General features: G+C 47.6%; 1 protein-coding gene across 3 annotated transcripts in view; it reads left to right on the top strand.

Moving 5' to 3' along the window:
• Positions 1–835: 835 nt before the first annotated feature.
• Positions 836–26,442, top strand: part of ABCG4 (ATP binding cassette subfamily G member 4) — a 37,790-nt gene continuing 12,183 nt past the window's right edge. The window contains exons 1-6 of one of the 3 annotated variants that reach the window (XM_081961110.1): positions 836–1,451; positions 7,592–7,830; positions 22,984–23,101; positions 23,746–23,878; positions 24,670–24,720; positions 25,849–25,994. In XM_081961110.1, coding sequence (XP_081817236.1) covers positions 1,426–1,451; positions 7,592–7,830; positions 22,984–23,101; positions 23,746–23,878; positions 24,670–24,720; positions 25,849–25,994 — 713 coding nt within the window. In that variant the 5' untranslated portion in view covers positions 836–1,425. Of the gene's footprint in view, positions 1,452–2,131; positions 2,167–7,591; positions 7,831–19,772; positions 20,031–22,983; positions 23,102–23,745; positions 23,879–24,669; positions 24,721–25,848; positions 25,995–26,442 lie in introns of those variants that run through there. The other 2 variants (XM_081961111.1, XM_081961112.1) reach the window with 2 other exon arrangements.

The raw sequence follows: 26,442 nt of genomic DNA, 5'->3' as shown, positions 1-26,442 counted from the left end.
TACCCTTTAAAGCAGGGGTGTCCAAACTTGGGAACTTTAAGACTTGTGGACTTCAACTCCCAGAATTTTGGGAGTTGAAGTCCACAAGTCTTAAAAGTTCCCAGGTTTGGACACCCCTGCTTTAAAAGAATGGGAATAAGCAGAAAAGCGGGGCGGGGGGGGGGAATAAATCAAAGAAAACACAAATATTATGATAGCAATGCATACGTTGTCAAAGGGGCGAAAAAGGGGAGGGGGAAACCATTTAGAAAGTTCTTTTAAAAAATACAAGTTCACAAAATTTAATTTCAAGCAGAGCATTTCATCCTGTGTTGTCGTTGCTGGTTAAAATGACCAGATCGACATCGGGAGTTCCTTGAAAGAGCTTTTTTTTTTTAAATGGATCACACTAAATCCATTCCTTTTGGCCCATAAGTTCTATTCATGATCTAGAACAGCGGTTCTCAACCTTCCCAATGCCGCGACCCTTTAATACAGTTCCTCATGTTGTGGTGACCCCCAACCATAAAATTGGTGTCGGTTCCTAAGACCATCGAAAATATGTGTTTTCCGATGGTCTTAGGCAACCCCTGTGAAAGGGTCATTCGACCCCCAAAGGGGTCCCGACCCACAGGTTGAGAACCACTGGACTAGAAAATCCTTCCCGTGGCCACGAGGGGACACAGAAATCTGGTTGAAATGGCCAGAGCTTCCTGGGCATCTGTTCCTCTTTCCCTCCACCTCCCTTTCTCTCTCTCTCTCTCTCTCTCTCTCTCTCTCTCTCTCTCTCTCTCTCTCTCTCTCTCTCTCTCTCTCTCTCTCTCTCTCTCTCCTTTTCTCTCTTTCTCTCTTGCTGGATCTCTTCCTTTTTCCTCCCACGCCCTCCACCGGCTGACAGGCAGCCTGTCTTTTCAGCACTGGTCCCTGTCCATCAGAATCTGCATTCAAGGCTCAAATAGGTGCCAATAACAAGCAGAGCGATCGGCTTCCTTTCCACCTCCAACTCACATAGAGTCAGGGCTCCAGTTCGACACAGGTGCCCATAGGTGTGGTCCGAAGAATACAAACGGGGGTCGTGAGAGCCCCATGGAAGCGCCGCTTGGCTTTGGGGTATCCCTGTTGGGGGCTGTTGGGCCTTGACTCTCCTTCACCCCAACCTTTTCAAGTCTACCTCCCTCCTCCTCCCCCCACGATTGGAAAACACCTGGATTAAAACACCTGGATTAAAGATTAGAGCAGGACTCGGGATCCCGTTTCCTGCTGGCCCCAGGTTGCTCACCTGGGGCAAATTGGGTCTTGTCCATCTGCCCTAGAGATGGGGCCACCGTGCCAGGGAAAGGACAGCCCAGATTCCAAGCCGAACATAATTATAGGGTGCCAGGATCAACCTTTGCATGCGGAACGGGCCCTAATGAGATCATCACGCCTGTCAAAACCCGTGACTGCATGATACAGTTACAGGCAGGAGAAAGGTAGGCATGACTCTCTTCCCTGTCCCCCACGACCCCTAGAAGTCCCCCCCAAAGGACCCCCTCAAGCATCCCTCCAAAGCCCTGCAAGCAGAGGGGAAACCAAGGCACTGCGGGGACTAGGAACTTGGGGGCTGATCTCAGTGGGCTTCCAGTGGCAGTTAGCCACCCCTCCCTCCGGCAGAGCGAGAGGAGGGTCTTTTTCCCGGCAGGCGACTGTCGCTTGAGCCCCCATCCCCCTCCCCGCCCTGGAGAGCAGCGTCTGCGGACCCTTTAACTGCAAGCGCATGGGATCTGGGGACCTGGGAGCGCAGCCGGCCCAGCCCTTTCGCGCTGCTTGCCGGCGGAACGGAGCGCAGCGGAGCAGCCGAAGGAAGCAGCCGGCTGCGGCTCGGCCAGGAGCGGCCGTCAGCGGGGCTTGGGCAGGGCTTGTGCAGGGCGGCTCTCCGGCCCCCTCCCAACCTGTTCCAGCCCGGCCAACCTCGGGGATGGGGAAAAAGGAGGAGAAGGAGGAGGCGGCGGCCGGTTGCAGGCGCTGAATCCGTCTCTTGCGCCCGGCTCGGGGGTCCCCGCAGGAGGAGAGCGCTGCTTAGCCTCGCCCGCTCTGATGCCGACGCCTGCCGAGAGGAGCTAGAGGTCGGCTGCAGGGGCAACGGCGGCCAGGCGCCCCCCGCCCAGGCCGGGGGCCGAGCAGCGGGGAAGGCGCGGGGGGCCAGAGGTGAGGCTCGTCCAGCAGCAGCAGCAGAGGGGCCTGGCTATCTAGGGCCGAAGCCCCCTCCCCTTCGCCCGGGAATGGGGGGTGGGATGGCGCCCCGCGGGGGAGGGGTCCACAAACTTTTGGGCATCCTTCCCCTCCCAGGTGGCCCCGGCGGGGGGGGGGTCTGCGCAATTTGCGGCCAGGGCTTCCCCCGCGGGGCAGGGTCTCGCCCAGCAGAGCCTCGGGGGAGGGGTCTCCGCACATCGGGGGAAGGGAGGGGCAAAGAAAGGGGCAGGAGGTCTGGGGGAGCGGGGCATGCCAAGTTGCTCCAGATAGTGTGGTGCCCCCATTTGCTAGAGGTCCAAGCTTGGCAGGAGGCAGAAAGGAGGGTGTGTGTTTCTCTCTCGGTATCTTAAGACTAATTGGGGCAGGTTTGATACCTTCAGGAATTCCTCTGCTTTGTTTTCAAGGAAGCCATCTTTTCTTTCTTTCTTTCTTTCTTTCTTTCTTTCTTTCTTTCTTTCTTTCTTTCTTTCTTTCTTTCTATCCATCTATCTATCCCTCTCCCCCTCCCTTTCTCTTTCTATCCATCCATCCACCCACCCAACCATCCATCCATCCATCCATCCATCCATCTCTCTCTCTCTCTCTCTATCCCTCTATCTCTTTATCCCTCTCTCTCCCTCCCCCTCTCTCCCTCCATCCATCCATCTATCTATTCCTCCCTCCCTCCCTCTCTCTCTCTCTCCCTCTCTCTCTCCCCTTGCTTCCTCCCTCCCTCTCTCTGTCTGTCTATCTATCTATCTATCTATCTCTATCTATCTATCTATCTATCTATCTATCTATCTATCTATCTATCTATCTATCTATCTATCTATCTATCTATCTATCTATCTATCTATCTATCTATCTATCTATCTATCTGACTCCCTCCCTCCATCTATCTGACTCCATCTATCCATCCATCCATCCATCCATCCATCCATCCATCTATCTATCTATCTGACAATCTCTCCCTCCCACCTTCCCTCCCTCCCTCCCTCCCTCCCTCCCTCCCTCCCTCCCTCCCTCCCTCCCTCTCTCTCATCTAGCCTTGCCCTTCTGGTAACTTTGAGGCAGGTGGGGGATTTCAGATCGCTTAGCCTTAAGAGTTCCAGGGGTCTCTTGTCAAGTTTGGGTATGCTTCAACTCCGCCCCCCCTCCCCTCCCCTCGCCACCCCCACCCCTTGGCATAGCTGGGTTCTTGTCCTTGATATACCACAGAATATCAGGCTGCAAATTCTCTAAGGGGGAGGGGAGTTCAGTTGGGGAGGAATAGAAGATAGCTGTTCCCGGAGGCGCAGTACTTTCGGCTCCAGCTTGAGGGAGGGAGGGCGGGAGAGAGAGAGAGAGAGAGGAAGAAGATTAGTAAATAACACCCAGACTCAGTTCGGTTCCTGGAGAAATCTGGGCTCCGATTGCAAACCTTGCAAACCAGCCGTGGGTGCATTTCACAGCGGCCTTTATTGGCTAGCCGGGAATGGAAGCATTTCTGAAGGGGGATGGGGTGGCTTGGTAATGGGGTGGGGAGGGCGCTTTCAGAGATGCCTCCCATCCAGGGGGCCTCTGTTCTCTGCTAAGAAACGGCTGGGCTAAGAGGAGGGGCCTCTCGGGCTGCGATGGGTGGGAGAGAAAGGGTCTCTCTGCAAGGCAAACTCAGAGGGGATGGAGATCAATCGGCCCAGGCCCAGCGCTGGCATTTCAGCTCAAGATCCACCCCCACCCACCCAGATGCCCCCTCCCCCCCACCGCCGCCAGGCAGAGAAGCCCTTGGCTCAGAGCAGCCCCCCCCCCCCCCCCCGAAGCTGCAGTTAGTCTGGCTTTGCAAGGGAGGGAAGGAGCAGAGTCTGCTCAGAAGGGCATTTCCTCTGCTTTCCTCCCTCCCACCTTTGGACAGGCTCTGGGTCAGAGACCCATCAGCCAGCCCCCCTCCCTCCCCCCTGCCTCCTTTCCTCTTTCCTTCCTTCCTTCCTTCCCCTACCTACCTTCCTATCTCTTGTCCTTCCTTTTACCCTCCCTCTCTCTTTTCCTTCCTCCTTCCCTCCCTCTTTCCCTCACTACCTACCTCTTGTCCTTCCTTTCTTTCCTCCTTCCTGCCTTTCTATCTCCCTTCCTTCACCTACCCACCTACCTATCTCTTGTCCTCCCTCACTTCCTCTTTTCCTTCCTTCCTTCCTTCACCTACCTACCTTCTTACTTTTTGTCCTTCCTTTCTCCATCTCTCCCTCTTTTCCTTCCTTCCTTCCTTCCTACTTCCGTCTCTCTCTCTCCCTCGCCTACCTACCTCTTCTCCTTCCTTTCTTCCCTGCCTGCCTCCCTTCCTTCACCTACCTACCAACCTATCTCTTGTCCTCCCTCCCTTCCTTCTCATACCTACCTTCCTTTCTCCCTCCTGCCCTCTTTTCCTTCCTTCCTTCCTTCTTTCCCTCCCTCCTTCCCTCCTTCTACTAGCCCTTTGAAGTTGGGACCCTGGGACTACAACATTCACCACCACCCCCAACCCAGAGGTTCTGGTTTGATTGTTCTGCCCATTGTAGCCCAACTGCCAGCTTCAGGGTTGGCTCAAACATTTTGTAGGGCGGAAGATGTCTTGATGATGGACTCGCTTGGAGAGAGAGAGAATCTCCACTCTCTCCATTGGGAGGGGGGTAAATGGGGGGGGGGGATGAGCAGTGAGGGGTTGTCTACCAGTGTGATGCCCAGCACACCTGGCAGGTCAGGTCCTTCTCCTGCTTTGCTGATGCCCTGCAGCTTAAAATAGGGCAGGAATGGAAGCTGATTTCTCTCTGAGCTGCATGAAGGGTCTTCCTCTTAGCCCCCCCCCCAAATCTGGATGGCAACCCCCTCCCCCCCTCTAGTCTATCTAATCAGTCTCTAATCCCTTTGTCTCCCCAGGCCCCCCTCCCCCCTCCCCTGCCTTGCATTTGAATGCAGCCATTAGTTTTTGCCTTCTTCAGTTTAATCCTTCATCCAGATTTGGCTAGCATCCCTATGCAAGCTTTTGCTTGGAAACATTTTCCTTGTCTCCATTTTACTAATATATATATATTATATATGGAGGAGAGCCTGTGGCTTAGTGGCTAAGACTCCTGCCTAATATGTAATACAGCCCAGGTTCAAATCCCAGTAAGGGTATGGCTAGCTGATGAGAGCTAAATAGCTTGAAATAGATCTATACTAGTCTCCCTTTATTTATTTATCAGCACAAAGACAACACACACACACACACACACACACACACACACACTAATATTAGAAAAAGCAAAGGACTGGATAAGAGGACCTGCATCTTGTCCTTCTTGGGGGGTCAGGTTCTTTTGCAATGAGGATGTCCCCTCCCCCCAAACTGGACTGTAAGCAAAGACAGTGAGGGGACCATCCCAGAGAGCTTCCTAATTTGGCTACCCACACAACCTTTAAGGCCAAGTTGGCATCCCTGGGAGCGGGTGACAGCTTTTTCTGGTCCCTCTCGGATGAAAAGGGGAAGGCCCTTCTGATATCCTGGCTCTAAAGTGTTGGGTTAAGCTTGGAATGGATGAGAAGATTGGTGATTAGGACAGTGGGAACCATCCACTCATGGAACAGAAGTTGAGGGAGATTCATCACTGGAGGCTTTCAAGAAGAGACTGGATTGACTTTTGTCGGAAGTGATATAGGATCTTGTTGGAAGAAATGTCTGGGTTCAGTTCCCAGTGGGGAGAAAAATGGAGAGAGGGGGGAGGGAGAGAGAGAGGGAGGGAGGGGGAGGACTGGAGATTTTGCAGTATCCTTTTCCTGCAATGTGGAGGGAATGGATATTTTGCAGTATCCTTCCCCTGGAGTGGGAAGGGAACATGGTTTTTACAGTATCCTTTCCCTGGAGTGGGGAGGGAATGGAAATTTTGCAGTATCCTTCCCTTGGAGTGGGGAGGGAATGGGGATTTTGCAGTATCCTTCCCCTGGAGTGGGGAGGGAACATGGTTTTTACAGTATCCTTTCCCTGGAGTGGGGAGGGAATGGAAACTTTGCAGTATCCTTCCCTTGGAGTGGGGAGGGAATGGAAATTTTGCAGTATCCTTCCCTTGGAGTGGGGAGGGAATGGAAATTTTGCAGTATCCTTCTCCTGGAGTGGGGAGGGAATGGAAATTTTGCAGTATCCTTCCCTTGGAGTGGGGAGGGAATGGAAATTTTGCAGTATCCTTCCCCTGGAGTGGGGTAGGAATGGAGATTTTGCAGCATCCTTCCCCTGCCATGCCCACCAAGCCCCGTCCACAAAACTGGTAGTAAAAAAAAAATTAGAATTTCACCACTGCCTAGAAGCCATCTTTTACATTGGGCTTTCAGGCCTGCCACATTTTCTACTGTGGGAAAATGGGAGCGGGGATTATATGGAGCATGGGAGATATATAGTCTAAATAATATTCCTTTCTCAGAAAGTCAAGGTCATCTTACCCTGCACTTTGAGGGGTATGACTGGGAAGCATCTCCAGTTGGGACGGTGCCTGATTGGGCCATGTGATGGACATGTGGATGCTGGGCAGGGACTTGAATTTTCGTTTGGGTGGGGAAAACCTGGAGACTTTCAGATTCGGGTTTTCCCAGATGTGCCAATATGACATCTGTAACAAAATGGAACTTTGAGAAACCTCAAGCCTCTGAGTCTTCTTTCATTGTGGGTGTTACTTGGAATCCTGACATTAACCCGAATCTCGTTGAAATCTTTGAAATGAGCAAGTGGAAGGAAGGTGGTGAACATAAGCTTTCTATGGGACTTTATAACTTTCTCTGTTGTTATATGTCATTTCTGATTCTTGTCATGCAACCCTTTCTGGAATAGATGTAATCGGGGCACTTTATTGGTGATTGATGGGGTGTGAATCACTTCTTAGAACAAGATGTGATGTAGTACGGAAAATTGGAGCAAATGCAATTATTCCAGAAGAAAAGATAACTCTCTGCTCGAATCAAGAACTAGCTGATTATTTTATTTAGTTTCCCCCTTCCATACTCTTTGTATCTAGATTAAAGCTATTTAAACAATTGAAGCTGTTCCTCGTGCAAAAAAGTGCTTGTTAGTGTCGCCAGTGTCCAACACGTAGGTCTCTAAAATCCAAGTGATTTTCCCTTGCTAAGAAATGAGAGGTTATTTGCAACTTATTTATCTGTTAAAACTTTGATGTGCTACATTCACCTATCAACCAGGATTTAAACCAACTATGGTTCCAGAGTCCATCCTTGCATGACCAACATACATAGAAATTCCCTTTTTATGGCCTTGTTGTAGTCCCCCTTCGAAATAAGGGTGACCGGATGGAGCTGAGCTTTCACTGGCCCACCTGCTGTGATGGGTGGAGTTGGCCATCCACAACCTTGGAGAGCACCTGAAGAGCAGAGCGTTCACCTCTGTTTCCTTTTTCCTTCCCCATAGAGGAGCAGCGATGGCAGAGAAGACCCTCGACCCCACCTGTGTCTCCATTGCCCTGGAGGACTCTGTCTGCAACGCCAGCTCACAGGATGGCTCCTTCCTGACCACCCACCTGAAGAAGGTGGAGAACCACATCACGGACGCTCAGAGGTTCTCCCATTTGCCCAAGCGGTCAGCTGTGGACATCGAGTTCCTTGACCTGTCGTATTCGGTCCGGGAAGGCTCCTGGTGGCGAAAAAGAGGTAGGATGAAAGTCCCTCGGAGGCAGATGTTAACCCTGGCAGGTGCCAATCGAGGTTGAAGGACCTTTCTTCCATGGGCTTTGATGTCTGTAGGCATCTCTGCATGGGTTACAGAAGGTGTTAAGTCCTCGAGGCTACGACGCCATTGACTATCATTGCCGTCCCTGATTGATGGAGACGCGAGCAGCCAGCTGGCGGGAGAAGGCAGCCGTTCTATTGGTTCAGCTCTGGTATCAAAAGGGCCGACAGCTGTCAAATGCTGCTGTTTGCCGGGTCGAGGTTTGCCTTACATTTTGCGGTGTTATACTGTTAACGAAGGTTGTGTTAGCTTCAACCTGCCTTGCCTCAGTTCCTGCCTGCCTTGTTCTCCCTACAGAACAGAAAGCCAAGAGGTAGTTCTCAACCTATGACCATAACTGAACTCATAATTTCAGTTGTAAAGTTGTGACAATCATAAAGTGGGTCATCCTGGCACCGCGCCTGATTTTGCAACCTTCTGGAGGTGGCCATTAAGTGAATCCAATGTTCAGAGGTGGGTTCCTATTGGTTGGGCCCAATTTGGCCGAGTAGGTGGTAACTCGGCTGGACACCCCCCCCCCAAACCGGTTCCATCTTGTTTTTTTACTACTGCGCATGCATGAGTGCGCCCGCAGAGCAACCCTGAGCAAAAGGGGAGTAACGCAAGCCGGAACCCACCCCTGCCAATGTCCACTATGGAATGGCTTTTGCCAGAAACCGGAAGCATATGCCAATTTCCAGCAAAAACATTGGGAATCCTGTTCACAGGATGGCCACAAATTTAGACCAGTTGCCAAGCACCCAAAAAGGGATGGTCATATGGCTGTAGGGTAAGTGGGAGGCAGGAGGACATTGGAACTTTGAAACTGGGTCGTAAGTCCTATTTTTGGGATCCGATGTAATTTCAAATGGTCACTAAGTGACCAGTTCTAAGTTGAAAACTTGCTATATGCCTGCTGGAACAACCCTGCCTCTTTGAAGTGGCTATTCTGCTCCAGCATCCTTAAGTGAGTTCTGATTTGGGTCCACCTAAGCAACTAACCCAGTTAAGGCTGATTATTCCCAATCTTGAAACTTTCAGATATTCCCAAGACCGCAGCTTCTACCCTGTTTCCTGAAAATAAGACCTCCCCAATTGGGCTTTTGAGCGCATGCACTACAATAAGTCTTCCCCCCAAAATAGCCCCTCCCCTAAAACCTTTAAACACATGCACAGTTGGTCCCTGCCATTTCCCAGGGGGGAACATACCCCACATGCCTCACATGCACCTGCCATCCACGCAGAACGGTCTTGCTGAAGCCACTCCCACAAACCCTAGCTCCCGTGTCCCTCCTCTTAGTGGCGGCTGCAAAAAGAGCGCCAGACCCAGTGACACCAGGGCTTGGCAAGAGTGTGGCAGAAACAGAACTTCCGGCCCTCTCTGGATCAGCTGATCCACGGGCCAAGGTTAAGGGGCCTCCTGAACCTCAAAAATAATAATTCCTCTCCAAAAAATAAGCCCTCCCTAAAAATATTGCAATACAACAGCAGCCATGAGGTGACAACGCCTGCCACCTCCTGTGCCTCAAAAAGAATAAGACCTCCCTGAAAATAAGTCCAAGCACTTATTTCAGGAGTCAAAAGAAAATAAGATCCGGTCTTATTTTGGATGGGGGAAACACAATAATAATCTGAAGGCCAGGGGCTTGGAGAAGGTTTTCATCCGTGGAAAGGCTGGTGGAACCCAAAGAGATGACCACAGGCCAAGATAATTGGGTTTCCTTCATCTTCCATTCCATCTGAGGAAGATAGAATTCATCACGGAAGATGACCGATGAGCCAGCATGTGAGATGAACTCTCTATTGCTTGTCATGGAGGCCATAAATCCTGAGCCTGATCCATGACCTAACCCCACTTTAAAGGAGAAGATTAGTCAATGTAGGTAAGATGCTTCTGTACGCCTAGATGGACAGTGACTCATAGAATTCCAACCTTCTCCTTGCAACTCAATCTCCATCCAACATTCCTCCCACCAGGGACACTGGAAGCAACAGTGTTGTCCTGGAACATGGTCACCACACCTTCTTGTTCTCCGTTGCGTGCCTGCTGCTGCATTTCCCATATTCATGTAAGATCTCAGCACAGGAAACACCCACCTCCTGGCTGATCACGTTTTGGTCATGGCTGCCAGCTTGTGCACCCAAGAACAAATCCTGAAGGTGCCAGGACTTGTCATGTCACATGTTCAAAGCAGTAGCCCAAGGCTAGGATTGTTGTGGTCTGCCAACGGCTTGTGGAGCTGACAGCAGAGTCGGACAATGAGGAGGTTGGGGAGGAAAATGGGCTAGTCCTGGATTCTGGGAAAGACTCGGACGAGGGCTTGGCATTGGAGGCAGAGAGGGGGCCAAGGCCATCTGGGAGTTATGTGCTGCCTCGGGAGCCTCCAGAGTCAAATATCAGCGAGGCAGAAGAACAGTGTGAGCCTGTCCCCAGTGTGCATATGCGAAGAGCTGCCAGAAGGCAAGAACAGTTAAGACAAAAGGGGTGACTCGGGAGTAAGGCTTGGAGATGATTGGCCTCTCCCATAAGACATAAAAGAGTTGCTAACGGACGTGAGCCTTTGCAGGAAGCAATTTTGTTCGTTCTGGTCCGTCCAAACTCTGAGAAGCTCCATTTGGCCTTGCAAAACTAAATGGCAATTAGGTTTAGGGCAGCGCTTCAAGGGAGATAAAGGTGGGTGCTTATCAGCCTTACCCTGAAAGACTTTGGCAACTCAAGCAGACATTTGTCGGACTCTTCACATTACGGGCTGTGAATGACCATAATTCACAATCGTTTAAATAAAAGAGGGTTTGGGGGGACTAAGAGTGTGTTTTATGCTTTCTCAGGAAGAACAAGACTTTCCAGAAAGATAGAACCTGGGGCCATGGGGAAAGGTCCCTGAACTAGAGAAAGGGAGAACTTCTGACTGCCCATCATCCTATTTACGAACAGGCCCATCCAGGATCCCTGTCCTATCTCCCCTACTGGACATAGCTGCAATCTCTCTCCCATCCTCGTAACCCCTGAGGTTGACCTGGCACCATACCCTCTCACTAACCCTTGAAGAGGTAGCTATGGAGGCCCATGCTCCACAGCCAGCTTTCCTTGCACTTACCCTACCCAGGATCCACCCGCCAGCCCACGCAGGCTCTCCTGCCAGGACCAAGCCTCTCCCACTGTTCTCTGGGGTGCATTCTCCCTAGAGGGAGGATCCAGGGAATTTCCAGGAAAGATTAGATCAGTTATTCACCTTTGCTCCCAAAAATGTCCTGCTTAATTAAACACCTCTGTATGAGCAATAGAAGGCAGATTTGGTAGTTGATAACAGAGCTATTTGATAAACCAGATTAAGAAATCAACCCACTGGAAGCCTAAAAGCACTTTTGTTGAGATGGGCTGTAATAACAGATTTTTGTGAGTCTGTGCCTGTGTCCCCTTATATTATATCTATTGTTTCCGTGTCTCTATATATTTACCATTTTGTGTATTTTAATTTACACTTTTATACACTCTGGGCGTAGTATTACTTACAATAAATATTCTTCTATCTAGCCTTATACCTATATTTATTTCTGGTTTGCTAATCATCCTTATGTCAGGGTTCCAAATAGCATCCAAAATTAAATCAGTGTCCGAAGCAAAGGATTCCTCAAAGTTCCAATTTATGAAGAGAGCCATGTTGGCACATCTGGGAAAACCCAAATCTGAAAGCTTCCCGGTTTCCCCCACCCAGTTGAAAGTTCAAGATCTTGCCCTCCACACCCACAAGTCCATCCCATGGTCCAATCTCCCACTGCCATGCTGGCAGTTCCACCCATCCAGTTCCTGTCAGGTGCAGAGGTGCAAAAACAAGGGATGACCTTGGCTTTCTAGAAAGAATTTTGTTATGGCTACATATCATCTAACTCCGTACAATCCCCCCTCCCATTTCCCCACAATAAAAAATGCATATTAGAATAATAGAAAATGTGGCAGGCCAAAGATCCAAAAGAAAAGATGGCTACAGGCTGACATTTTCATCATTAATTTTTTAATCTTTGCACCTATTATCTAACCAATATAACCTATATCGCATATTAAATAATACTCTGTCTTTAATTTCCATTGTTAACTTATTCATTTTTGCGCAATATCTGTAGAGGGAGGATCCAGGGAATTCCAGGAAAGATTAGATCAGTTATTCACCTTTGCTTCCCAAAATGTCCTGCTTAATTAAACACCCCTGTATGAGCAATAGAGAGCAGGTTTGGTAATCAATAAGAGAACTATTTGATAAACCACATTAGGAAATCAACCCATTGGAAGGCTAGAGGCCCTTTCGTTGAGATTGGCTGTAATAACAGAATTTTGTGAATCTGTGCAGGTGTCCCAGCGAATCGGGATATATCCTGTCTGGACTACTTTACAAGGTTGACAGATGTTGGTCTTATTTGGGTTAGGATGGTGCTGGAGTTCAGCAGCCTTGAACCACAAAAGCTGGAGGATCCCATGTGGGTTGGTCACCGGGACCAGATGTTTTGTCTTCTGAGCTTTCAGACTCATGCTGGAGCGCATCCTCAAGGAACTTCTACCAGAAGGTAGAGAGACATTCTGGTAGAGCAGCTCTGCTGGCTGGGGAATTCTGGGAGTTGAAGTCCACAAGTCTTAAAGTTGCCAAGTTTGGACACCCCTGTGGTAGAGAGAAGTTCTCTGGGGATGGGCTCTGGCACGAGTCCAAAAGCTTGGAAGTCAAAGCCTCTGGTCCCAGTGACCGACCCAGATTGGCTCCTGCAACATTACCCTGAGAGAGGTCCATATATGCTTTCATTCATCACAAAAACTGGAGCCAGAGAAGATGAGATGTTTCATCAGAAAAGCAAGAAAGAGCTGAGATGGGACTCAGGGAATTAAGTCGCTTGAAAAGTTGGGTGACCTTGTCCCAAAGAAAACTGGGATGGATGGTCTTGAGATCCCAAGGCTGGGCGGGAGGACGACAGTGGCCTGAACTGTGTCTTCCATTTAAGATTTGCTTTTCAAAAGGCGTTGAGCCCAAAAGCCTTTGCAGGAATTCAGCTTGAAACTTGCTGCATGCAGAATACCTGCTGTGCTCCTAAGCCAGGATTCCTGGTTAGATTGAATGTGGATTCCACTGGGCTCCAAGCCAGAACTAGAAGCTGTATGATGGAAGATTGGTTGATTTCTGTTCTGCAAGGAAAACGAGTCAGGCAGGAACTGAGGCAAGTTCCCAGTGTGCGCATGCGCAGAGTTGCCAGACGAAGGGAAGAGCTAAAGAACAAGGTTTGACTTGGGAGTAAGGCCACAGGTGGATGGTGAATGGCCCCTCCCAGAGGGAATAAAAGAGGAGCGAAAGGGGAGTGGAGTTTGCAGGAGACAATCAGTTCCCTTAATTGGTTCATGACTCTCCAAGACTCCTTGCCACATTTTGCAGATATCAGCCTGGCAGCTCTCCAAGCCAGATAAGGTCTGTGACTGTAAATCCTCCCTCGAAAGACTTTGCTGGATGTGAATGAGTAGAATTCATAGTAAATTAATAAAAGGGTTTTTTGTCGGGAGAAGGAGCTTGCTTCATGCTCTTGGGAAGCCTCAGTCAGAACACTAGTAGGATGACCAAGGGGAGACAAGGATGCTTCCAAATCCTTCAGCTGTTTTCAACACAGACCCTACACCCAGATATAATTCAGATTTCGGGATCCATCCTGGATTGATCACCGGGATCAGAGGTTTAGTCTTGCAAGTTTTGGGGTTTGTGCATCTTCAGGGAACTTCTCTTTCTCCAGAATGTGTGGCTCGGCTGAAGTATTTATGCAGTGCCTGGCGGTGTGTGGCTTTTAGTTGTTAATTAGGGTGCTGATGGCCAAGATTAAGTCCTACAACATTGTCTTGGGACACAGGTACCTGCCTTCAGATTCTTTGTCCAAACCAAGCCAGCTTCCCAAGGAATGGATCCGAGAGGGATCTTTCCCAAGTGTCCCCATTGGGTTTTTTTTTTTTTTTGAATTTTTAAAATCGTTTTAATTAAACAAGAACACAAAAAAAGAATCATTCTTCATTACATCTTGTAGAAAGCGTGTCGCTTGGTTACAAATAGATTTCGTGCATTATTACCACAATCATTATTTATACTTCCTTCATATTGAATTGTACATTTTAAATCAAAAATCTTTATGTATTTTACTATCAATGTACCACCATTCTTGTTTAACTAGAATTATTTAAATGTGCTTTTATCTGGACTCACTTGTATTTAAAGACACAACCACCTACTGGCATTCATTAGTTATTTCAATAAACCTCCAATAGTTACCCTTTTATAACATATTCTGAAAAAAATCAATTAATAAGATATCTAAACATTCTCCCCCCCCCCTCAACTCACTATTTAAGGCTTATATCTAATTGCTTTTACCAATGCCAACACATGTAGAAATCGTAAAACATTGTCCATTAACATTTCCTTATTATTATTGTAGTTAGCTAAAAATTATTTACTATTTATATCACATCTCGTCTCATCAGACCAAGAAAGATTACATCTTTATAACAAAATGTAAACAAAAATTTGTTAATAGAGATTATAAGTACCCAAGAAAGATTACATCTTTATAACGAAATCTAAACAAAAATTTATTAGTAAAATTGATAAATCTTTTTCCCAGGTCCCAATTTGTAGTTTATATCCAAGTTGCTTTTACTAGTTAAAATTATTATTATTCATTATTATTGTAATGAATTATTTGTTAACGAATAAACATTTAAAGAAACAATCTAAAAGCATCTACAAAGTCCTACTTATTAATCACCCAAAATTAACTAAGTTTTTTTATTATCAACATTCATTATCAAACCAAATGTCCCAATTCTTGTGGGCAGAACAAAAAATCCCTTCTCTGACCCTCTGGTCAGCCCCCTATATCTGAATCCAGGAACTGAAATCCTGGGTCTAGAGGCGAGGAACGTTGTTCCAAAGACACGCTTAGCACATGCAAGAGATGTGTCCTTTGCCCCATTTCCCGGGAAAAACCCAAACCCAGAACTCTTCAGATTCTGACGAGCAGCAGATGCTGAGAAGAAGATAAATTTAGCTGGCTTCCGCCCCCCAGCCCTCCTCTGTCTGAGCTCCCTGGGGATCCTTTTCATTCGTGGGTGAGTAGCAGAAGTACGGTTCCTCATCTATGCATCGGTGGGCAGAGTGCGGGGGAGATGCGGGAAGCGGCTGCTTTAATTAGTCTCTTTTCAAAGGTGCCAGTTTCTAGTGCCCAGAAATAAAAAGGAAGAACTGGGGCTGCCAGGGGCTTAAGGTAGAAAAGTAACTGAATGAGAAGGGGAGCAAAAGAGATCCATTCAGCGACGGAGATCAGCCTTTGCTCCGGTTAATGACAGTTACAGTGTTTTGGGATCGTGTGATCACATTTTCTGACCTTCTGACCAGCAAAGTCAACAGGGAAATTAGATTCCTTTAACAAGCAAGTTACTAACTTACCAAGTGCAATGATTCACTTAACAACTGTGACTAGAAAGGTCGCAAATGGGAGCAAAAGCCACTTAGCAAGTGTCTCACTTAACAACAGAAATGTTGGGCTCCATTGTGTGGTTGTATTTTGACGACTATCCGTATAAATCATAAATATAAAGCAGAGCTGGCTGGGGAATTCTGGGAGTTGAAGTCCACAAGTCTTAAAGTTGCCAAGTTTGGACACCCCTGGTATAAATGAAGGAGGAAGCAGTCTGGTGTGTTGTGGTTTTGCCACAGGGAAAAACTCCATCTCGATAAATTGTTCTAAGTGTGAATCAGTTCTCCCACACCCATTGCAGTCCTAAGTTGCTTCATAGCACCTCTTTTGTTAAAGAAGGTGTGCTGCTTTGGCAATCAGCAGAAGTTCCGCTCATCTCCTAGCTGGCCATGAGGGGAGGCTTCCCAGAACTTGCTGCAACACCTCCATTCTTAGGCTGTCTTGAAGGGCCTGGTCAGGAGATGGGCTATCCAGTTGTGGGGAAGAGGGGAAGTTGTGAAGGGCTACTCTTCTATCTTCTGCCCCCAGGGACATCCAGTTTTTTCCTATTTGGGTTGGGTGTTCGCATATATACACATAATGCACATGTACATATATGCCAAAGAATGGAGGCCTTTGAACTCTGGTGCTGGAGAAGACTCCTGCGAGTCTCTTGGACTGCAAGGCAATCAAAGTGTCAGTCCTAGCAGAGATCAATCCTGACTGTTCTTAGAAGACCAGATCCTGAAGAGGAAACTTAAATCCTTTGGCCACCTAATGAGAAGGACAAAGTCATTGGAGAAGAGCCTCATGCTGGGAACGATGGAGGGCAAAAAAGAAGGGAATGACACACAGAATGAGTGGCTGGATGGAGTCACCGAAGCAGTCGGTGTGAGCTTAAATGGACTCCAGAGGATGGTAGAGGACAGGAAGGCCTGGAGGAACGTTGTCCATGGGGTCGCGATGGGTCAGACATCTAACTAAAGCAACTAACAACAACTTATATATTTGTCACCACTTTGATGAAGGACATCCAGTTCTTATAAAATTAGTAACACATCCAGTTGAGAAGGCAATAATCTTGAGAGCCCAACCGACACTAGTAAAATCACTCCAGAGGACCTACCTACTTCTAATCTGGCTTTCATGCCGATTGAAAAGACAAGTCATACCTCTAGGGACGATGTGACTTCACAGGGCAGGAGCAGCAATGGGGAAGACATCTGATCCCATCAGGGGACAATATTTGTGGATGGAGCAACACTACAATAGAAGAATCCCAGAATCATAGAGTTGGAAGGCACCTTGAAGGTCTTCTAGTCCAACTCCTGCTCAGGCAGGAGATCTTATGCCATTGCAGACAAATGGCTGTCCAATCTTTTCCTCAAGACCCCCACAACATCTGGAGGAAGTCCTTCCACTGATTAATTATTCTGCCAGGAAATGTCTCCTTAGTTCTAGGTTGGTTCTCTCCTTGATTAGTCTCCATCCATTGTTTCACCTTTAGGTACTTTGGAGAATAAGTTGACCCCCCTCTTCTTTGTAGTAGTCCCCTAGATATTGGAGCACTGCTACCATGTCACCCCCTACTCCTTCTTTTCATTAAACTAGACATTCCCAGGGAATCTCTATAGCTCAGGGTTGAACGATGGAATTCTTGATGCTCTCTGGACTTTGTTGTTTCCTTGGGGACATTTCATTACCCAACTAGGGAACATCATCAGAGCATTGAGGGTGTCATCTAGTTGGATAACGAAACGCCTGCAAGCGAGCAACCAAGCTCAGACAGTACCAGGGCCCCACAATTAGATCCATCATCGATCATATTGCAAGATGTCAACGCAATCACAATGTTAAAGAAAACATTTCGACCGAGATGGAAGGGCGTTGGAGAGGGCCAGCCCGTATCTTCACCTCAAATGTGGTGCCTTGTCCCCTGATTAACAGGCTCCAAGATGATGCCATCAGGAAAGACAATTGCCACTCCAATTTTGGAAAATGTCATGCCAGATGTGAGTCATCCCATCTCATAAACCCTCAGGAGGGAAGGCAGATTTTTAGGAGATGATCTGATTTGATTATCTTCTGCAGTGTCATCATTCCGGAAGCATGACATTATTTTCTGACAACTCTTCCACAGGTTCCCTTTGATCTGCGTCAATTCATCCCTGTGTTCATACATTTGTTGGGTTAACAAGCCATGATTCCAGCCAAGGGATGGGTGGGGATGCCTAGGCAATCTTCACTGTAGTTTTTCTACCACAGGGGCGTCAAACTCGATTTCATTGAGGGCCACATCAGGGTTGCGTTTGACCTCAGGGGGCCAGGGTGGGCATAACTAATTGATAGTTATAGTCATAACTAATATATAGTCATTAACTAACGTCATAGGTGTCGGGGATGCCTGTGGTGGCCCGAGTTCTCTGCCAGCGAAACAGAGCCTCCTGAGCTCCGTTTTCGGCTGTGACAGCCTCCTGCAAACCTCTGCCAGTGAAACTGAACCTCCCTGGCTCCGTTTTCGGCTGTGATGGCCTCCTGCAAACTGCTGCCAGCAAAAATGGAGCTTGGGAGGGCCACGTGCAGCCCCCAGAGCTCTGTTTTTGGCTGCAATGTCCCCCCCGCCCCGAGCTCCATTTTCACTGGCAGAGGGTTGCAGGAGGCTCTCATGGCCAAAAATGAAACCTGAGAGGGCCTTGTATGGCCCTCTCGAGCTCCATTTTTGCTGGCAGAGGCACCGTAGGCTGGTCGTTCACTGTTTCCAGGGTGGCCCTGCAGGCAAGATTCGGCCCGCAGGCCTTTAATTAGACACCTCTGTTCTACCAGAACTTGGAGCAGCAGCTCCTTGCTAAAGCAGATGTCAGAGTTCCAAATAGCATCCAAATTTAAGTTGGAAGAGAGGTCTTGGAGGCCTTCTAGCCCAACCCCCTGCTCAAACAGGAGACCCTATGCCATGTCATACAGGTGACTGTCCAAGTCTCTTTTTAAAAGCCTCCAATGATGGAGCACCCACAACCTCTGGTGGCAAGCTGTTCCACTGGTCCATTGTCCTCACTGCTAGGAAGTTTCTCCTTAATTCCAGGTAGCTTCTCTGTCTTGATTTGTTTCCATCCATCGTTGGAAACGATATGGATGACTGAGATGGATGACTGAGAATCTCCATACACAGCTGGATCAGGTGGACCACATGGGAGTTGTAGTCTGGATGCAGGACGGGAGTTATAGGATGGGATGATGGTGATGCAAAAATGGTCTGGATGCAGGATGGGAGTTGTAGTCTGGATGCAGGAGGTCAGGTTGGACAAGGCTGCTCTGGGGCTGGAGAGCAGGCACGAGGGGGGCTGGCAAAGGGACACATGTCTACGCAAGTGTGCATTTTGCATACGTGCGAAGCCCATTTTCCTTTCTCTCAACTCCTTGGCTGAGAATTCCTGAGTGTCGCTTGGCCGATCCTGCTGGCCCCTTCTCTGCTGACATGCGCAGCAGTGCGTAAACATCTGGTGCGCTGACCCAGCCTGGTCAGGAGAGAGAGAGAGAGAGACCCTTGACTTAGGGGCCTGTCTGAGTTCCATGGGAACCTGGCTCGGAACGTCCCAGCCCTCGGGGAGGATCTGCCTCCATGGCTCTCTATTGCAGGAACCCATATTATTTCTTCTTCTTCTTCTTCTTCTTCTTCTTCTTCTTCTTCTTCTTCTTCTTCTTCTTCTTCTTCTTCTTCTTCTTCTTCTTCTTCTTCTTCTTCTTCTTCTTCTCCTCCTCCTCCTCCTCCTCCTCCTCCTCCTCCTCCTCCTCCTCCTCCTCCTCCTCCTCTTCCTTCTTTTTCTTCTTCCTCTTCCTCCTGTCCTCCAGGTTGGAGAAGAAGGATAGAGCTGATTTGCTAGAATTTCTTTCATAATAATAATTTCTTCTTCTTCTTCTTCTTCTTCTTCTTCTTCTTCTTCTTCTTCTTCTTCTTCTTCTTCTTCTTCTTCTTCTTCTTCTTCTTCTTCCTTCCTTCCTTCCTTCCTTCCTTCCTTCCTTCCTTCCTTCCTTCCTTCCTTCCTTCCTTCCTTCCTTCCTTCCTTCCTTCTTCACATCAGGAGCTGAGAACCAAAGGCCTTTGAGCCGCTTTCTGGCCCGGCTCAAAAAACACAGTGAAATCCAATTCTGCAGAAGAGCCTTCGCCTCTGTGCTGAGCAGGATTTGCAGCTTTGCAAGCGCCAGCCAGCCAGCGAGACAAGGTTACTGCCAGTCAATGAACTCGAGTAGCCGCCCACTTCGCTCAGCTGAGTGGCAGGTGCTGCGGCAGCCTTGCGGGGGCCTGTGGCGGCCCAGGAAGGGAGTGTGCACAAGGGTGTGTGTGTGTGTGTGTGTGTGTGTGTGTGTGTGTGTGTTGGTAGGAAGGCGGGGTCTCTCCAAGCATCCTCCACACTGACTGCAGAACGAGCTGACTGTGATGCAAAAACCCACTGCGGCTGCTGTCCCGGAACCCCGAGGGAGGCGGTTGCTGCATGCTGCATGCATGCTGCATGCTTAGCATGGACGAGGCTTAATCTCCAGCAGGTTCAAACCCCTCCCCCTCCCTCCGCCACCCGTTTTCAGCACCTCTGCTCCAGACCAGAATGTTCTCCAGCCTGCCAGAGGTGGGAAGGGGCTGCTTCTCAGCCTATGGCATAAGAAGCAGAATCCATAGGTGTGCAAGTGCTGTTTTTTCCACGCGAAATATTTATTTTATGTTTCACATTTAAGAACCGTCCATCACCGAGAGGCTCCGGCCGGTGTCCGATAAAATATTAAAAGCATTAAAGAAAAACAGCATACAAAATTTAAAAGTTCTTTACTGGAACTGCATTCTTAATTTATGCCTTCTTTCTTAAATATAGCGTGAATAGTCCAACTCAGCATTTTATCCTTCTGAAGCCCCTAAAAGCAAGCTCTTTTTTCTCTTACGCTGCTATTTTTAATCTCTTTGGTGAATTTTGGAACTAGAAAAGGAGAGAAGCAGAAAATAGCTTTTGATTTACCATTTCTCTCTCTCTCTCTCTTTCATCTCTCTCTCTCTCTAAATTTCATCTCTCTCTCTCTCAAAATCTCTTTGTTTTTCTTTCTTTCTTTTTCTTTCTTTCCTTCCTTCTTTCTCGTTCTTTTTCTCTTTCCTTCTTTCTCTCTCTCTCTCTTTCTCTCTAAATTTCATCTCTCTCAAAATATTTCTTTCTCTTTCTTTCTTTCCTTCCTTCTCTTTCTCTCTCTAAATTTCATCTCTCTTAAAATCTCTTTTTCTTTCTTTCTTTCCTTCTCTCTGTCTCTGTCTCTCTGTCTCTCTCTCTCAATTTCATCTCTCTCTTTCTCTCTGGGCAATGAAGTAATTAAAGGGCAATTAATAAATCCTGATTGCATTGATTGCCCTCAATAGATGAGGCACAATGCGGACAGAAACTTTATAAGAAATCTCTTAGATATGTATGAAACCTGAAGACTTCAGGAAATAGGGTAGCATTGGACAGAATCAGAGCCTGAGGAATGGAGTCTGATGCATTTGTAAGCCTGTAGTTTGCTTGCTGGAGGATAGTTATATAAATAAAAGAATCCCTTCTGGGACTTTTGGCACCCATGTCATAGACATCAAGTTGAACCTGAGATGTTCCAGCTTCTGTATATAGAGCAGCATTTCTCAACCTCAACAACTTTCAGATGGGGTGGACTTCAACTCCCAGAATTCCCCAGACAGCCAGGCCCAGAATTCCCCAGCCCAACCATCACAATTCTGGTCTGTGACCGCAATAAAAGATGGTAGAACTTCATCCTTCTGTCCTGGATGGTCCAAGTCTTCTCCTGACCCAGCAAAGAGAATGTAACGTTGATCCTTTGGCTCCCTCTCGTGGTGGTGCTCTAGAATGCCTTCAGATGGCCAATTTGATCATTTATTCAGGATGGGATTGATTTATGGAGGAGCACATGCTTGAATCCTTGAGTGACAACAGACAGAAACCTGGCAGTTGCTCTCCTGAGTCCCATCAAAGCCAGCCAGCCATTAGCTTGAAGTGGCCACATTCCCACAATTCTTCACGTGGGAGGAGAACCACTGTGGTGGCTCGTGACCACTTGAGAAGGGACCACGGATGAAGAGGGCATCCAACTGAAGGACAGAGAAAACACAAGGGCCCAAAATGTCCCTCTTCCTTTCCGGCACTTCTGGTGCAGCAAAACCCATTAACCAAACCTGGGCAGCAAGAAAAATATGGATTTCCCATTTCTTGAGTTCATGCAGTTTGTTTCCGCAAATGCCCCTTTTGGCGTGGAGAAGAGCAATATTGATTGACTAAGCACTCAGTTGGGTGCGGTATGAGAATCCTGTGGTCTTCAGTGAATGTTCTGGATCACGTCCGCCTTATATGCCCCCCCTCCCCCAAGTCACTCATGGTGATTCTAGGTCGCTAACAGAAATCAATGATGATAATGTTATCCGTTCAGTCGTGTCTGACTTGGTGATTCTATGGGCCAGGTCTCGCCAGGGAAATAAACCCCCAATACAAACCCCAATAAACCCCCACCCCAGTGGTGAAATTCAATTTTTTTTTACTACCGGTTCTGTGGGTGTGGCTTGGTGGGTGTGGCTTAGTGGGTGTGGCAGGGGAAGGATACTGCAAAATCTCCATTCCCACCCCACTCTGGAGCCAACCAGAGGTGGCATTTGCCGGTTCTCTGAACTACTCAAAATTTCCGCTACCGGTTCTCCAGAATCTGCTGAATTTCACCTCTGCCCCAACCCTTTGGAGCCAATAATGTAAGCCACCACCTGATGGGTTCCGTGTCATTCTGATGTCCCCAGTTCCACCAGCAAATCATGTCTTTAGGGCCTTTTGAAAGAGCATCAAACTGGGGGCCAATCTTATGCCCACAGGGATGTTGCTGCACAGGGATGGAGCCACTATGGAGAAGTCCATTCTTTGTCCCACCAGGTGGACTTCCTTAAGAGAGAAGACTTATAGAGAATGAAATAGAATTCTTGGCCAAGTGTGATTGGACATACAAGGAATTTGTCTTTGGTGCAAATGCTCTCAGTGTACATAAGGAGAATAAAATAGGATACATTCATCAAGAATCATAAGATACTTAGTGATAGTCATAGGTTACTAATAAGCAATCAAATCATACTAGGAAACAAATAAAACAATATAAATTGTAAAGATACAAGTAACATGGTTATAGACATAACTAACTAATATATAGTCATAACTAATTGATAGTTACAGTCATAACTAATATATAGTCATTAACTAACATGGTTATAATCATAATTAACTAATATATAATCATAACTAATTAAGATAGTTATAGTCATAACTAACAAATATATAGTCATAACTAATTGGAATAATCATAACAAGAACTAACATCTTAGTTCCAATCTTATTCCCACAGCGATGGAGGCACCATGGAGAAGGTCCTTCTTCGTCCTACCAGATGGAATTCCTTAGGAGACCTATAACATTTTATTTCCAATCTTCCTTCTTCCACAGGGAGAGAAGGTCCTTCTTCTTGGTCCCACTCGCTGGCTGGAAGAGATGATCAATGAATGAAAAAAGTCCATCCCTTTTGCTCACCAAGACTACTTGAGAACCTTTATCTTCCTATCTTTTTTCCAGGATACAAAACTTTGCTAAAATGCCTCTCTGGAAAATTTTGCCGTCGGGAACTGATCGGTATTATGGGACCTTCTGGAGCTGGGAAATCCACCTTGATGAACCTCTTGGCTGGATACCGGTGAGAAAAATGCTTCCTTTGTGTGAAAAAGCTTGGGTTTTTTAAATGGGAAGATTTGTTCCTGTACCCAGACAAATGCCCAGATAACCTTCTTCAACATCTTCGGGTTGATGTGGGACAATCCTTCAATGCCTCATTGCCCACAACAACAGTGAAATAAACTGGAGAACTTCTCGACTCAAGTTTTGAGTTTAAACCTTCCAGATGTTAGCGGAGGGGGAGACCCCTCATCTCCCTGCTCAGCATCCTCTCTCTGCTGTCCCCCGAGCCTAAAAATAAATTCTAGTCAATGGGTGAAGAATGAGCGAAAGGTTTAGGCTCTCTTAAAAAAAGCAGTGTTCAATCCCAGAATTCTCAGTAATGAATGTGCTGGTTGTGGAAATCTGGGAGTTGAAGTCCATATAGCTGGAAATGGCCAAAGTTAGGAAATCCACACCAAAGGCAGATAAGTTTAAGAACCTTCTAAGGCAGAGGTGTCCAACCTTGGCAACCTTAAGACTTGTGGATTTCAACCTCCAGGATTGGCTGGCTTGGGAATTCTGGGAGTTGAAGTCCACAAGCCTTAATGTTGCCCAGATTGCACGCCCCAGTTCTAAGTAGCGTTAGATTTTCAACCTGCAACCTTCGCTATGTCTTACTTTCAGGGAAACGGGCATGAAAGGCCAAATCTTTGTGAATGGACATCCGAGGGAGCTGCGCACGTTCCGTAAGATGTCATGCTACATTATGCAGGATGATATGCTGATGCCCCATCTCACTGTGAAGGAGGCCATGATGGTGAGTGGAGGTGTTGTGGCCCACCAGCAGAGCTGGCAGCAGATTCGGACAGTGAGGAGGTTGGGGAGGAAGATGGGCCGGTCCTGGAGTCCATGGAAGGCTCAGATGAGGGCTCTGTGTCAGAAGCAGAGAGGGGGCCAGGGCCCTCTGACAGTTATCAGCTGCCTTCAGAGTCAGACATCAGTGAGGCAGAAGAACAGCTGGAGCCTGTTCCCAGTGTGCGCATGCGCAGAGTTGCCAGACGAAGGGAACAGCTAAAGAACAGGGGTCGACTTTGGAGTAAGGCCACAGGGGGACGATGAATGGCCCCTCCAAGAGGAAATAAAAGAGGAGCGAAAGGGGAGTGGAGTTTGCAGGAAACAATTAGTTCGCTGAATTGGTTTGTGACTCTCTGAGACTCCTTGCCAAGTTTTGCAGAGATTGGCCTGTCTGCTCTCCAAGCTAGAGAAGGTCTGTGACCGTAAATCGTCCCTTGAAAGACTTTGCTGGATGTGAATGAGCAGAATTCACAGTCAATTAATAAAAGGGCTTTTTGTTGGGACAAGGAGTTTGCTTCATGCTCTTGGGAAGCCTCGGTCAGAACAGGAGAAAAACTTGCAACCCTGGAAAGGGAATTAAATAGAGACCTTCAACTGATGGGATGAAGCATCTGGGGGACCCATCAGGACATCATTAGGAGGCAGCTCACCTCCGGAAAAAAGGGTGCTGAACCCAAAGCTTTCCAAACCAATTGCCCCAATAATTCTGGAAGCAAAGCAAAAAATGAGATCCTTTCCTTTTTCTCCACTCAGAGTTCAGCCAACCTGAAACTGAACGAGAAGCAAGAAGTGAAGAAGGAGCTGGTAAGTTGGTCTTCTCGGTTGTCTTTGAAAGCTCAAGAAGCAGAGGTGGGACAGTCAGTGAAGCCCTTTCTGGCTGGTTTGGATTCCTAGCAAATGGACGGATGGATGTTCTCCCATCTCTTCAGCTTCCTCACCTGAGGAGGCTGCTCAGTTTGCAGCTGACGCCTTGCTAAGTTTAAGCTAAGACCATTGTTGGCCACCTGGGCTCTTCCCCAAGTGGTAAATGTAGCATCTGCTCAGGGGGTCTTGGCAGAGTCAGGAGTCTTCCATGGCTTTCTGTCTAAGAGGGGGAATAAGGAGAGGCAAGAGGCTGAAATCATAATCACTCAGTAGATGTCCCAACGGACTGGGGTTTGATCTGAACTGGTCTGCCTCTGTTGAGATGCATTTCATGACACTCTGTTTCTTAAATTTAGCATATTCAGGATGAGTGGACATCAACTCTCAGAAGTCCACAAATCCAGTGGACCAGTGTCTTTAAGATGGGTGGACTTCAGCTCCAGAAATCCACAGATCCAATGAACTGATGTCCTTAAGATGGGTGGACTTCCCCATGCTAGCGGAGGAATTCTGGGAGCTGAAGGACAGTTTTTTCCCCAAGCGCCATCCCTCTGCTAAACAAATAATTCCCTCACCACTGTCAAACTATTCACTAAGGCGGCATTACTGTTACTATTAGTCTTCTTATCGTTCCTATCACCCATCTCCTCCCACTTATGACTGCAGGACTGTAACTTTGTTGTTTGTCTCCTTATGATTTATATTGATTGTTTCCTTATTGCTTATTTGTACCCTATGACTGTCATTAAGTGTTGTACCTGATAATTCGTGATGAATGTATTTTATTTTTCTTTATGTACACTGAGAGCATCTGCACCAAAGACAAATTCCTTGTGTGTCCAATCACACTTGGCCAATAAAGAATTCCATTCCATTCCATTCCATTCCATTCCATTCCACTCCACTCCACTCCATTCCATTCCATTCCATTCTATTCCATTCCACTCTTCATTCCTCTATCCTACCCTACCCTACCCTACTCTACTCTACTCTATTTAAGTTACTGAGAAACTGGCCTAAAGGAAGGCTCATGGCCCTTTCTCATGGGAATTCTTTTTCTGCAATCAGGTGAATGAGATCTTGACCGCCTTGGGACTCCTTGAGTGTGCCCACACCCGCACCTCCTCTCTCTCCGGAGGACAACGCAAGCGACTTGCCATTGCCCTTGAGTTGGTCAACAATCCTCCAGTTATGTTTTTTGATGAGCCCACCAGGTAAGTGACAAACCCCCACCTCTGGTCCCTGCCTACATCTAGGGGAGGATTGAGAGCAGTGGTGGGATTCAAATTTTTTTACTACCAGTTCTGTGGGCATGGCTTGGTGGCTGTGGCTTGGTGGGCATGGCAGGGAAAGGATACTGTAAAATCTCCATTCCCTCCCAATCAGCTGGGCCTCAGGAGGCAGAGAATAGATGAGGGCAGGACCAATCATGAGGTAGTATTTGCTGGTTCTCCAAACTACTCAAAATTTCCACTACCCGTTCTCCAGAACTGGTCAGAACCTGCTGAATCCCACCTCTGACTGAGACTCTTTCCTCTCATCCCTGGGCCTTGTTTGATCTACAGAACATTGGTGAGAATCTTCCAAGAAATTGGTGGGATGTTGAGATAGGACCAGAACTTGTAGAAGAAATCAAGGATGCTTTGGGTTCAGAGTCAAAAG

Source organism: Natrix helvetica (genome assembly GCF_964273705.1).
Source record: "Natrix helvetica genome assembly, chromosome: 8".
Lineage (NCBI taxonomy): Eukaryota > Metazoa > Chordata > Lepidosauria > Squamata > Natricidae > Natrix > Natrix helvetica.
Note: the sequence above shows the minus strand (reverse complement) of the source record. Positions and strands in the feature narration are given on the sequence as shown.